Genomic DNA, 14,157 nt, shown 5'->3' with positions numbered 1-14,157 from the left:
GGTCCATGTGTTTTATAATAATAAGAAGAAAGTAGACTTGCTTTTAACTTTTCTGGATGAATTATGTTGCAGAAGTAACAGGATTATTAAATTTTAACCTTTTTTTGGTTCGTTTCCCAGATAGCAGACCCTACATTAGCTGAAATGGGAAAAAACTTGAAGGAGGCAATGAAGATGCTAGAGGACAGTCAGAGGTGAGCATGTGGGAGAGAGGTGGCCCCGCTAAACGTGTCCAACCTGTGGTGAAACTGGTGGCTCTAGTTCCTTCTGTTAAAGACAGCTCTTGGCTTCAGAATGTCACACATAGCTTTGGCTGACTTTAAAAATTGGTATTTGTCTTGGGTAGAAGGTGCTTTGTAATTAAAAGATTTTAAAATTGAGGGGAAGAACTCATAATTTTCAATTCTGTCTAGTAAGAGTTTAATTTACTTAATATATTGATTCAAATCTATAAATACTTATTCAGGTCATGTAGGGCATCAACTAACAAGAAGTAAGTTGAAATTTTTTTTTCATATTAAAGAAACTCAAACTATATCAAATTCAAACTGATGTGATAAATGTGTTTCAGATCCTACGTCAGTCACTAAGAGGTTAAAGGTCACATGTTTGCATGTTCAAATGTTAGAAATTTGATGATAAATTAACAGTTTTTCCTTTCCTTTAAAGTAGAAGAACAGAAGAGGAAAATGGAAAGAAGCTCTTATCAGGGGATATTCCTGGGCCACTCCAGGGCAGGTAGGTGGCAGTGAAGATCAGTACCCATAGTTAGGGTGTAAATTTTGCTTAAACCAAGATTTTACCATCTTTTGTTTATAATTTTGGTTTGAATGAGCACAAAGCAAATTTAAGTTGTTATGTGCAGTTTAATGTTAGAAAACTGAAATGCCATTGGCTGCTTGGCAATAATAAAGTCTACGGCTTTTCTCCATTTCCCCTTCAGAATTTAATACAACCTCATGACTCAAAGCAATTCATGAATTTGTGATTATAACTGAATATTGTACTTCATCCTTGAAACCTGTAACCTAATCAGCAGACTGAATTTTATTGTGAGATATGTTTTAATTCGATAACTTATCATTTTTTAAATATAGTAAAAGAAAAGAAAATGTCAGCTTTAATCATTTATTGCCAGAGTGATTTGTTTTTTGGTAACTAAAGCAAATCTGTCAAGTTTTTGTGGTTTGAGCTAGCAGGAAAAATATCATAAAAATAAGTAGCTGACTAAAATTTTCACAAGATGTTAGCAGTCAGTCTGGAATTCAAGTCCCAGCTCAGCTTCCCTGAGACAAACATTTTTTTTCTTTTATAACCAGGAAACTGCATATAGGTAAACAGTACAACTCCCTTAAATTGTCCTTTGACCTGAATATAAATTGTACAGGGTTGCAGAAGAAAAGTATGAAGGAAGGATTACAATGTGCCAATAATGTCACATTTAACACACCCAGATGCCAATATTTTAAAATAGCCACTCCTACTTGTGGCATGAATGGTGTTAATTTGAAACCTTCTAGGTGTGAAGACCTTTCTGCAACTCAGAATGGGAAGCAAATCCTGTAAGTCTCCTCATCCCAGGCCTATTGAAGGGAACAAAAGGGTTTAGTTTTGTTTATTCTCCTAATTCCACAGAAGTTTCCCTAGAAGAGATATAGTCCCAAGGACATTTGTAAATTCTCTTAGAGTGGCAGCACACTGAAGCCACTGGTCAGGAGTATTTACACAGAATAATGCTAATATCCAACATTTGAGACTAATGATATGCCAAGCACAGTGTTAAATGCTTTACATGCACTGTCTGATTGCATCCTCACAATTCTGTCATGTAGGGACTTAGCGAGGTTGAATAACTTGCTCAAGGTCATGTGGCTAGCATCCAAGTGTGCCTCAAGGGCCCTTGCCTACCCTAATCTCTACAGTGTACAAAAACCAAAACCCCTCTCACTTGAAGGTCAGCACCTTAGGGAGGATGGGTTTTGGGGCACCGTTTTGACAATACCTCTTTTTTGAAAGAGAAAACTTTTTATTAGGTATATTCTCATTAATAGAGGGATAAAATTTTTGCATTCCACGTTATAAGTTGCCTTGCCATTGCTTGCTACTTTAGCCATTCATATTCTTATTGTAAGTTTCCACCTCCCCATGTAATGAGCATTTAGTAACATGTCTTGGATAGAAGTAAATCTTTTTACACTCTAAGCAGATCTCAAGTTCAACAGCTTAGAGAAGAGCTGGTAGTAAATGATGTTTGTATTACATGTTCAAGGCTGTTTGTTCAAACAGACAAACTCCTACATGGAGGAAAAGTAGATATGTCAGTGGCATTGGGGTATGCTTGCTGCTTCTGTGACCTCCTAGTGTCTTGTAGGACTCTTGGCTCTTACAACATGCTTATTAAATATTCTTTGTCTTCTCCAAGATTCAAACAAACCAGTACAGAAATATTGCTAGAGCAAGACTGGTGAAATTTTTAAAAGTCAAACTCATATTTAGGTAGAAGATATAATTAACAACCAGTAAGGTTATATTCAGAATTCAGTTTATAATTCGAAGTTGGTTTTTTAAAAAGTGTGAACTGTATCTGAAGCCACATTCTTTCTCTTGTAGCTATCTGATTAAAAAAAACAAAAACAAAAAATCAACACACTTTCCAAAGCTAGTTTGGAAGAGCAAAATACTGAGAGAGTGGTGGGTGTGTACTCTTTCCACCAGTTTGACAACTCTTTTTTTATTCTGCAGTGGACAAGATATGGTGAGCATCCTCCAGTTAGTTCAGAATCTGATGCACGGAGATGAAGATGAGGAGCCCCTGAGTGCCCGGTAATGGAGAACAGTTGGCAGCTTCTCTTTGAAAATCTGTGTTCTTGATTGCAGTAGTGATTGCATTATGACAGGTTTCTGAAATAAGAAGCTATATTTCATTAAGAGCTGCATATGATATTAAAGTAATGTTCATTTTTTTCTTTTCAGAAAGACATTTATGTATTTTAGGTAATATATTTTGTAAAAGGAACACATTACTAAAATCAGATCCCGTAATTTTTATGGTATTGTGTCTTAGCGAGGGGCTGTCAGGACTCAAAAATAAATGCTGTGTGCTTTCCTGCTTCTGATTGCTTCTGCTTGCTAAGAATTTTGGCAGCTAAATTGATTGGTGGTAGTCCACGTTGTCTGAATCATGCATCTGTTTTATTTATTCATCTCTAGTTATTTATTTAATTTTATTTTCTCTTTAGTTTTTTTAAATTTAATTTTTTGGAATAAGTAATGTGTCATCCTGGCTTAAAATTCAAAAGATAAAAAAGAGTATACAAAGGCAATTTTCCTCTCCAACTTCTGCCTTCCTATCTGGTTCTCTTCCCTAGAGATAGACAATGTTACCAGTTTCTTGCCTCCTCTTCCAGAAGTATTTTACGTGGGTGTATACACAAGCAGAATGTCCATGCCCACTCCTCTAGTACATAAATAGTATGCACACATTTTGCTCCTTTTTAAGAGCTGTTTAGTTTTGCTTTGAATAGATGAACCAAATTTTCTTTAACTAGTCTCCTATTCATCTTTTACTATTATAAACATTGCTGCAGTCAATAACTTTCAACATGTGTCATTTGTCATAGAAGCAAGTATGGCTGGAGGATAAAGTCTTAGAAGTGGGATTGTTGGGTCAAATAGTATGTGCTTTTGTAATTTTGGTAGATATTGCCAAATTTCCCTCCATGGAGTTGCACCAGTTAACAGTCGCACCAGCAATGTATAAGAATACTTCTTTTCCCATACCTTTTCCTAAAAGGGTGTTATCTGACTTTAGGATCTCTGAGAAATAATATTCTGATAAGTGAGAAATGATATTTCAGCATAATTTACATTTGTATTTTTCTTATTATGAACCAGGTTAAGTGTCTTTTTGTATATTTGAAGACTCATTTATGTTTCTCTTTCTATGAACTGTCCTCTGCCCATGATCCTATTTGGTTCTTTGTCTTTTTCTTACTGTTTATAGTTAACATTTGTAAACCCATTTCTTATTATTTATAGTTATTCTTTATAAGAGAAATTAGTCCATCCATTTTAATTGTATATCAAACAATACCTAGTCCCCCTTGAATTTGCTGTATTATTGTAATAAATAGCTGTTTAATGCAGAGAGTTGATCTTTATTTAATAATTCTTTTTTTAAAAGTTTTCTGCTCATTTTATCTTGGCTCTACTCTCCATAGTTCTGAAGGCTGGTATTTAATTTTAAAAATATTTTTCTCCCAAAACTATCGATATCTTATATGCACTGAGTTTTCTACATTTATATGAATTTCTGCCTTCTGAGCCAGTAAGTGGATATCAAGTCTGACAGAATTTTCTGTGGAATAGTGTGTCTCTAAGTTCTCTTTCCTTTTTTATGCTTCGACTCTAACACTTTTTTTAATCTAACAAATTTTGATTAACAGAATTCATAATATTGGAGAACAAGGTCACATGGCTTTGTTGGGGCATAGTCTGGGAGCTTATATTTCAACTCTGGACAAAGAGAAGCTGAGAAAACTTACAACTAGGATACTTTCAGATACTACCTTATGGCTATGCAGAATTTTCAGGTAAAGACATAAAGAGTTCTTAGTTTCCAGTAAAGACATTTATGAGTCCGGTATAGACTGTGAAAGATCCTTTTTTCTAGAGCTGTGTCACCTGGGTGCAAATTGCCTCTCCTTCTTGGAAGCATTGCTTAATCTCCATGCCTCAGTTTTGTCATCTGTTAAATGGAGATAGCATTATTATCTATCTCATGGAATTGTTCTTAGGATTAAATGAGCTAATGGATTAATATACATAAAGAACTGAACATATAAGCACATGTATGTTTGATGTCAGTAGTTATTTTTAGGGTTTCTAATTGGCACATGTTAACAGAAGATAGAGCAATGATCTGGATCAAATACTGGATCAAATGTGCTTTAGTAGAAAGGAAACTGTCATAAGGAAGATGAGTATGTGTTAGGAAATTAAATTTGCTTTAAACTGTGATAATCTTGGCATTATTAAGGAATTACAACAAATTAAGGATTCTTCAGTAGGAGAGACAGAAACAGAGGTATGGTATTTACGCTATTACTTTTACAGAGAAGGAATGTTTGCCTAACATTAAAACAGTTAAACTGAGAGACCCTCACTTTCAGACGTTAGGAAAGAGCTTGTCCTATGTATAGTGTAAGTTTGCCTAACTTTATTACAAAGGGAAATTTTCTGTTGTTCTAGTAAAAATCTAATGCCTGTAATTGAAATTTTCTCCCTTCTTCTCTAGAGATTGAGAAGAATAAACTCCCTAAGCAGATTATAGTAAAAACAAAAGTTAGCCTGACTAGAGTTTTTGACAGTCTTTTTTCACTTTGGATGTTTTAGGGCTGAGATGCTGCTAAGAACGGTGCTTGCTTATCCAGTGCCAGCCTTCCTGTAGAATAAACCAGAACCATGATCTTCAGGCTTTTTATATCTGGGGGACTCCTAGTCTCTACTTGTTTTCATAGTTCCTGCCCTTTATTGAGTTGGGTATGAATGAAGAGTTATTGCCTCTCTCCTTTATAACCTGCAGCTGTAATGAGTTGTCAGCCATCCGTGTGAGGGTGTTTCATATTCCTATCCTCTGATACAGCTGACAGTTTCTACCTTGAGAAAAGAATTGCTTCTGTGATTGTAAGATTGACATATAAAATCAGAATTAATCAGACATGAGAGTATATTTATATATGGGTGTCTCTTAACAGGTATGAAAATGGCTGTGCTTATTTCCATGAAGAAGAAAGAGAAGGACTTGCAAAGATCTGTAGGCTTGCCATTAATTCTCGATATGAAGACTTTGTAGTGGATGGATTTAATGTGTTATATAACAAAAAACCTGTTATATATCTTAGTGCTGCTGCTAGACCTGGCCTGGGCCAGTACCTCTGTAATCAGGTAATGTGGTATAAGGTGGATATTTCAGAGAAACAGTGTCTTCTTTTGTCCTGAAACTTTTAAAGTGTATAGACTCATTTCTCTAGCTGCTTTTCTTTCTGAGTGAAGAGAAAGATTCTTATATGCTTGTTTTGTCATTATAAAAAGAAACATATAATAATGTATTTAGAAATAAAGAATATGTGATATATTTTTATTTTTTTGATTTCCCAAAGGCAACCACAGTTGACACTTTATTTTTTTCTAGACTTTATCGTAGGGTATTTAGGTGTTTTTACATGGCCATATGTCTTTTTTTTTTTTTTTTTTTTTTTTGCTTACTGTTAGAAAAGGAGTATATTATACTTTAACAATTCTTCAAAGGAAAGTTTACTTTTAATGTCTTCATAATATTTCTTCAAGTGAGTGTATAATTAATTAACTGTTTCTCTTTTGGACAGTGTTTCCATTCTTTTGCTTTCTATTACTATTTTCAGGTAGTGCTCTTTGTGTAGTGCTTTTATGGACACCTTTGTACATAAAGCTTTTTCTATATTTAGGGTTATGTTCCTCAGATAGATTTTCAGAGTCGATCTAGAATTACAAAATCAAAGAGCATTACTGTATTAGTCCATTTCTGTTGCTTATAAAAGAATACCTGAAGCTGGGCACTTTATAAAAGAACAAAGTTTATTTCTTACAGTTTGGAGGTGGGAAGTCCAAGGTTCGTTCAGGGAGCACATCTGGTGAGGGCCTTTTTCTTAATGGTGGCTCTCTGTAATGACACAGGATGTCACTTGGTGAGGATGGGCTAAGCAAGAGTGAGCTAACCACCTCACTAGCCCTCCTTGTAAAGCCATCAGAACCACACCCTTTACTCCACAACTGGATTAATCCGTTCATGAGGTCACGGTCCTCACAGTCTAATCACCTCTTAAAGGCGCCACCTTTCAAATACCATGATTGGATTTCCCACCCTCTTAATTCTATTACAATGGGGGTCAAGTTTCCAATACATGAACTTTTGGGGGACACATTTAGCCCATAGCATTCACCATTTTTAAAGCTCATGGTGCATGTAGCCCAACTGTAGGGACTACCTTGAGATAAGAAATTATTAATCCTCTCAGCCAAGAATGTTTTAAGGCAAAACCCATAAGATTGGAGGGTTCTTCTCTTGTAAGATATAAGGGTTCTAGGGCATGGATGAGGGAAGCTCCGGGACTTAAGTTGATTGTGAGCTGTGATCATCAGTGGCAAGAAATTATGTCCTCTTCTTGAGGGTGTACACAATGGGAGATTTATAATATTCCTAGACAAACATGAAGCAGATTACTTATTGAGTATCTACTGCAAGCTAGGCTCTTGTGTACCCAAGACTGTCTTGAGCAGCAAATAGTCCTTAAAAGATATGTAAGAGGGGCCAGCCTGTGGCTCACTTGGGAGAGCATGGTGCTGATAACACCAAGGCCACGGGTTCGGATCCCTATATAGGGATGGCTGGTTAGCTCACTTGGGAGAGCGTGGTGCTGACAACACCAAGTCAAGGGTTAAGATCCCCTTACCGGTCATCTTTTAAAAGTAAATAAGTAAATAAAAATAAAAGATTTGTAAGAGTATTCTGTTAAGTGAGAAAGGCAGATGGCAAACAGTATATATAAGATGATCATGTTCATATTAAAAGTATGTACATGCTTATATGTATGTGTTTTTTATACCTAGAAGAATTTATATAAATACATATATTGATACCTAGAAAATGTCTGGAAAGTTATTTACTGAACTGTTAACAGTGGTGGATTGGTTGGTGGCTTATAGGGGCCATTTTCACTTTAAGTGTCTATTTTTTAATGATTTGTTTTACTTGGGTATTACTTTTGTAATTTAAAAAAAAAACTTTAAGGAAGAAATTGAACGAAGTGCTTGTTAAATTTTTGGTCTTTAAATGCTGCCAAGTCTTAGTTATACAGAACGATATGCTGCACTGTTTACAATTCCTAACACTATAAACTACTAAAGGATTTGAAAGCTAAAAATGAAGAATATAAAATTAATTTGATAATAACTGTCTCCATCTATAACACTTCACTTCTCTTAAGAAGTGTACATCTGCAAATCCATACTAAATATTACTTTTTAGGGGTGGGTGGACCAATCAGTAAGATGTTCTCTGACTGCCTTAAGCTGGTATTACTAACCAGTAATGCTTGGAGGAAAAATCCAAATTCTAAATTACTTCCCCCAGAACGCTCAGGACTCAGTTGTTTGTTTGGAAAAGTGTTTTTGTTTTTTGGTATGTTCTAGAATATACCAGAGATAGTTCCTTGACTCATTTAGAAATTTTACATTGTATCCTCTTATAAGGCAGTTGGAAATTCACTTTTTTTTTTTTTTTTTTGGCTTGACTTTCTAAATGTTCTTTAACATCTATTTATAATATTAAGAGTTAGTTCCTAAGGAAAGAAATTTCTTTTCAAAGAATAATTGTGTCTTGTCTTAGAGCTACAGTCTTTCACAATCCTGAGTGAATGGTGACAGAGATCTTTCTTGTAAAGTTGCGTTGTTTCTTCTTGCAGCTCAGCTTGCCCTTCCCCTGCTTGTGTCGTGTGCCCTGTAACACTATGTTTGGATCCCAGCATCAGATGGTGAGTTCTCCTTTTGGTTTGTGAAATAATAGGGAATTGTGTTTTGAAACTGTCTTCCTTTCAACTGAAGTTCTGTTGGCTGGCCTCCAGATAATTAGTTTATTCATTTATTGCTTAGGTCTTTCCATTGCATAATGCATGCTTCTGTGTTTGAATGTCTGTGATGATTGTCTGGTATACAGGTCAGGAGCACCTGGCTTTTAAGGAATCTTGTAATCACTATATCACATGCTGTAAGTAGAAACATGGCAGTCTAAAGAAGCATCAGAAATTCCTTCTAAAGCTCATACATTTAAGTAGTTATCACTGTTGCCTGGATTTATGAATGGGCAAATTTTGAAGAAGAGGTTCTTCATTATAACCTTGGAATTGAGTTCTGCTTATTTTTAGACATGCAAGTGATAAACCTTTCTGTGTTAAAGCCAGAAGTAAAAGGGATAGATGGTAGAGTTCTGCATTTCTTTTATCAAGGTACTTTTATTTTCTAGTTCGGGTACATCAATGAGTAATAGTAGGTACATTATTGGCTTTTTTTGGAGGGCAGTGGGAGAACATTAAATGTGCATGTTTAAAACTAGAGAAATGTTAGTCCTATATACCTGCGGTTTTTCGCCTTTAATCTTGTTCAACTGATTTTTCTTATTACTCTCCAAGAAAACAATTTGATTTCACACGTGATTAGATAAAACAAAATTGTCAAGAATAAGAACTGATTTCAGTAATTAACTTCAAGGGTCGTCATCTTTTGGAAGTCATAATTTTTCATTATATACTTTTATGCTTGTTGCTTCATGTTTTGTGGTTTGTTTTTGACCCCAGGATGTTGCTTTCCTGGAGAAACTGATTAAAGATGATATAGAACGAGGAAGATTGCCCCTGTTGCTTGTCGCAAATGCTGGTAGGTATTGTGAATCTGAGTCTGCACTTTTGGATATATAAGAGGGAGGCTAAATATTGAGCCTAAAAAAGACCAAGTCTTAAGAAATGTTTGCGTGCCACATGTTTAAGATAGTCTGTGTCCGCATTGTGGTGAGAACTACAGTATTAAAATTGCTCATTAGATTTTTCTTTCATTGTTGGTTTGTTTTGGGCTGTGTGTGTGTGTGTGTGTGTGTGTGTGTGTGTGTGTGTGTGTGTGTGTGTGTGTGTGTGTGTGTGTGTGTGTGTGTGTGTGTGTGTGTGTGTGTGTGTGTGTGTGTGTGTGTGTGTGTGTGTGTGTGTGTGTGTGTGTGTACTTCTTCACTTAGGTTGTAAATGCTTTTCTATCTTCTCCTTCATGTACTTCCTTTCTCCTTCCTGAATTGAATTTTAAAATATCACAGTTAAATATTCATCTTGTAGATAGCAGGTTAACTACCTACTTTCTGCTCTTTTTTTCATATTACATTCAGCATTGTACTTGAAATTTTAGACAATAAGATGAGGCAAGAAAATAAATGATATAAGATTAGAAAGGCAAAAGTAAAAATGTCTTTATTTGCAGATGGCATGATTGTATAGATAGAAAGTCCTAAGGACACTAAAGAAAAGCTACTGAAACTAATTAGCAAATCTAGCAGGTTTGCTGGATTTGTGTATACTAGCAATGAATAATTAGAATTGAATTTAAAATGTCATAATAGTATTTAAAAACATGAAAAGCTTATGGATAAATTTAACAAAACATATACGAATTTGTACACTGAAAACTACAGAATGGTGCTGAGAGAAATTTAAGAAGACCCAAATAAATGGAATAATAAGCCATGTGCATGGGTTGGAAGACTAAGTATTGTTAAGTCATTTCTCCCCAACCTCATCTGCAGATTCAATCTCTATCAAAATCTCAGCAGCCTACAATTTTTTATAGAAATTGATAAGGTGATTCTAAAATTTACATTGGAAATACAAAGGATCTGAGAGTACCCAAGATAATTTTGAAAAAGAACAAAATTGGAAGACTTATATCTGACTTCAAGACTCCCTATAAAGCTACAAGTAAGACTGGAGATTAATCTAAGAGAATAAAGAGTTCAGAAATAGACTCACGTGCTATATATATACTCATTCGATTTTTTTTACAAAGATGCCAAGGTAATTCAAGTGAGAAAAGATAGTCTTTTCTTCCGGTGATCTTAGAATAATTGGATATCCATATGGGAAAAAACTGAACCTTAACCCTGACCTCACTCTGTACAAAAATTATAAATGGTTCATGGAGCTAAAATAAGATCTAAGATAATAAAACTAGAAGAAAATCTAGGAAGAGATCTTTGTGACCTTCGATTTGACAAAGATTTCTTAAGGACACAAAAAGCATGAGCCGTAAGTTGGACCTTATCAAAAATTAAAAGCGTTTGCTGTTCAAAAGACCTTATTAAGAAAAGGAAAGGCAAGCTACAGACTGAGAAAAATATTTGCAAAACATTTTTCTGACAAAGGACTTACATCCAAAATATACAAAGAACTCTTAACTCTGGAGACAAACAATACAGTTTTTTAAATGAACCAAAGATTTGAATGACACTTCACTGAAGAAAATCTGTGAACATAGAAGCATTTGAAAAGATGCTTAGCATCATTAGTCATTAGAGAAATGCAAACCAAAACCACCGTGATCTACTACTATCTATCTGTTAGAATGAAGAAAATAAATACAGTGCCAAATGCTGGTGAGGATGCAGAGCACCTGGAACTCTCATACATTGCTGGTAGGGTGCAAAATGTTACAGCCACTCTGGAAAACAATTTGCAGTTCCTCAAAAAGCTAAATATAGAATTGCCATATTACCCATCAGTCCCACTTCTGTGTGTTTATCAAAGAGAAATGAAAACATACATCCACACAGAAACTTGTATGCAAATGTTCACAACTGAAACAACCTGGATGTCCTTCACCTGGTGAATGAATAAACAAATTGTGGTATATTCATATAATGGAATAGTAAGCATGAATGGAAAGAATGAAATGCACGTCAACAAGGATGAATCTTAAAAGCATGATCAATACAAAAAGCCAGACAAAAAGTTACATACTGTATGATCACATTGATATGAAATTCTAGAAAAGACAAAACTACAGTGGCAGAAACAGATCAGGATTGTCTGGGGCTAGTAAGGAGTGGGAAAAAGAGCAACTGCAGTGAGGATGAGGGTGATTTTGAGGGTGATGGAAATATTCTATATCTTGATTGTGTTGGTGGTTACACACTATACATTTGTCAAAACTGAACTGTACACTTGGAAGGATGCATGTAAATTATGTTATATACATTATTATGTGTAAATTATACTTTAATAAAGCTATTTATTTAAAAAAACAAACAAGAAAAACCTCTTTAAATGTCTACCCTGTTGCAAGCAGGAAAAACCCCACTTGCTGCCTGACTTACCGTATTGTGTGTTTAGAAGGAAACAGATCCACCCATATTCAAATCCTTGATAGACTGGAGGAGCTGCAGTTTGCATGTGACTGAGGGACTTACCAGTGTGACTGCATTACAGCCTCCAGAATACACTTCCCGGGGATTAGTCAGCAGACATTGCCAAAAAATATGAGAAGGGAATCTGAACGTGGTCTAGTCCCTAAAACACAGCACTATGCTTTTATTTTGATGAAAGGGTCATGTGGCACAATCCATGCATTGGCGTTTGATCTTATTTCAACTAAACTAAATGTGTCAGTTAAAATTTTTTTTTTAAATTTAAGATGGATTTATATGTGAGGGGAAAAAGGTTTTCAGCCCTTTTCCTGGCATTGACCTTGCAGAAGAACCACTTTTTTTTAGTTGTGTTTGAGGCAATTGTGAGGGTTTAAAAGCTTATTAGTTGGAATTCTGTTAACTGGAAATTTAGGACAGCTGGGAGAATGCATGACTCCATGTTACTTAAGCTCTGTCGGAAAAAGGATCTGCCCAGCAAAATCTGTAGTGCAAATTACCAAGGGAGTGGCTTAAGGTATGTTTCAACTGGCCTCAGAATACATGTTCTATATTAACAAAGCACCTGGGTGAAAAAAAATCTGTAGTTATTTATGTATTTTTTATAAAGGACATACCTCAGTCAGAATAATCCGGGAAGTGATAATAGAAATAAAAGAGTAGAAAAGAAAAGGATCTTGGGAAATTGCTGACAAAACAAAAGTACTGTTAGCAATATTAGTGTGGGATAAAATAGACTTTATATTGATGAAAGACATAGTATAAAAGAAATAACAGTTATGAATGCTAATGAATATAACTTTGAAATATATGAAGGAAAACTAAAGAAATAAACTGACTTATACTTATTGAGTACTTTAATACAAGTATAAATTGACAAACCCACAATCTTGGTGGGAGACTTGAATATACTTATGAATCAACAGATCAAGTAGATAGAAAACAAGTATATAAAAGATTTCAGTAACACAATTAGATACATATAATGGAGAATACACACTTTTCAAAACTTGTGTAAACCAACTTGCAAAAGTTGATTTTAAGTCAGTCCACAAAGAAAATCTCAGAATAGGGATATAAGAAGTTACTTCCCTCCTAGGGAGATAAAGTGTATAAAAGCCTTTATGCTGTAAAGACTCAGAAAATATTTGTTTCTTTTAATATCCTTGTTTATTTGTTTTTTCCCAGGAACTGCTGCAGTAGGACACACAGACAAGATTGGACGTTTGAAAGAGCTCTGTGAGCAGTATGGCATATGGCTTCACGTGGAGGGGTAAGTAGATGGGGAGGGTGCTGGGCTCCATGTTGGGCCTGCACATAGTCCTTATGGAGAGTGGACATCCAGGCTCTCACTTTGTGGTGACATTCATCACTAAGCGTTCTTTTGGTTGCATATAACAAAACCCAAATTGGCTTCAGCAAAAAGAGATTTTATTGGCTCACATAACCAAAAATACCAGTGTTAGGACTGGCTTTAAGCAGCATGTCAACTGGAATTCAATGTCTTCCTCCCCCAATCACAATCACTTGGCTTGATTTCCTCTGTGTTGGCCCTGTCTGTGGACAGACTTTGCTATTTCAGTACAAAGTAGCTGCAGAAACTCTAGCCTTCTTTCCAGCTTTGTGTTTAGTGGGTCAGAAGTCTCACATTGAACAAATTTCTGTGGCCAGGAAAATGTCATACTCTGATAGTTATTTTCCCACCTTTGGAGCAGGTGGTGTTTGTTGTCTCCTCTACCCTAAGCTTGTGCGCTAATAGAAATTGGGATGGTTTCCCAGAAGGCTGTTGGAGTGCCATTAAGAGAAGAGGGGGAAGAGGATGCAGGGCAGTCAAAATAGCCTGTATCCAGGTTTCTTTTTATTATAACCTCAGAAAATGATGACTGGAAAATAGTAGCTGTGAAAGATATAGAATAGTACAGTCATTATATGAAGTAAGTAAGAAATGTCCCCCGAAACACATTTTGGTTAAAATGCATTTTCGAAGTTTTCTTGAAATTTGTATAAACCACATCTTCTGTTGCTGTTATGAAAGCTAATAACACAGCTGAAAGACATTTAAATGTCCACTTGCAACAACAGCACAGCCTTTGTTTTTTTTAAAGTACGTACTTGGTGAATAAGCAACAATAAATAATTAGTTCTTAGATTGGTGTTTTTTCTTCCAG

At 35.3% G+C, this 14,157-nt stretch overlaps 1 protein-coding gene across 5 annotated transcripts in view; it reads left to right on the top strand.

Moving 5' to 3' along the window:
* Positions 1 to 14,157, top strand: part of PDXDC1 (pyridoxal dependent decarboxylase domain containing 1) — a 47,555-nt gene that overhangs the window by 13,201 nt on the left and 20,197 nt on the right. For 3 of the 5 annotated variants that reach the window (XM_063098650.1, XM_063098655.1, XM_063098652.1), the window contains exons 2-9: positions 121 to 194; positions 670 to 738; positions 2,743 to 2,823; positions 4,446 to 4,592; positions 5,757 to 5,946; positions 8,502 to 8,570; positions 9,390 to 9,468; positions 13,178 to 13,262. In XM_063098650.1, coding sequence (XP_062954720.1) covers positions 121 to 194; positions 670 to 738; positions 2,743 to 2,823; positions 4,446 to 4,592; positions 5,757 to 5,946; positions 8,502 to 8,570; positions 9,390 to 9,468; positions 13,178 to 13,262 — 794 coding nt within the window. The remainder of the gene's footprint in view (positions 1 to 120; positions 195 to 669; positions 739 to 2,742; positions 2,824 to 4,445; positions 4,593 to 5,756; positions 5,947 to 8,501; positions 8,571 to 9,389; positions 9,469 to 13,177; positions 13,263 to 14,157) is intronic. The other 2 variants (XM_063098651.1, XM_063098653.1) reach the window with 1 other exon arrangement.

Source organism: Cynocephalus volans, chromosome 6, assembly GCF_027409185.1.
Source record: "Cynocephalus volans isolate mCynVol1 chromosome 6, mCynVol1.pri, whole genome shotgun sequence".
In the NCBI taxonomy this organism is placed as follows: domain Eukaryota; kingdom Metazoa; phylum Chordata; class Mammalia; order Dermoptera; family Cynocephalidae; genus Cynocephalus; species Cynocephalus volans.
Note: the sequence above shows the minus strand (reverse complement) of the source record. Positions and strands in the feature narration are given on the sequence as shown.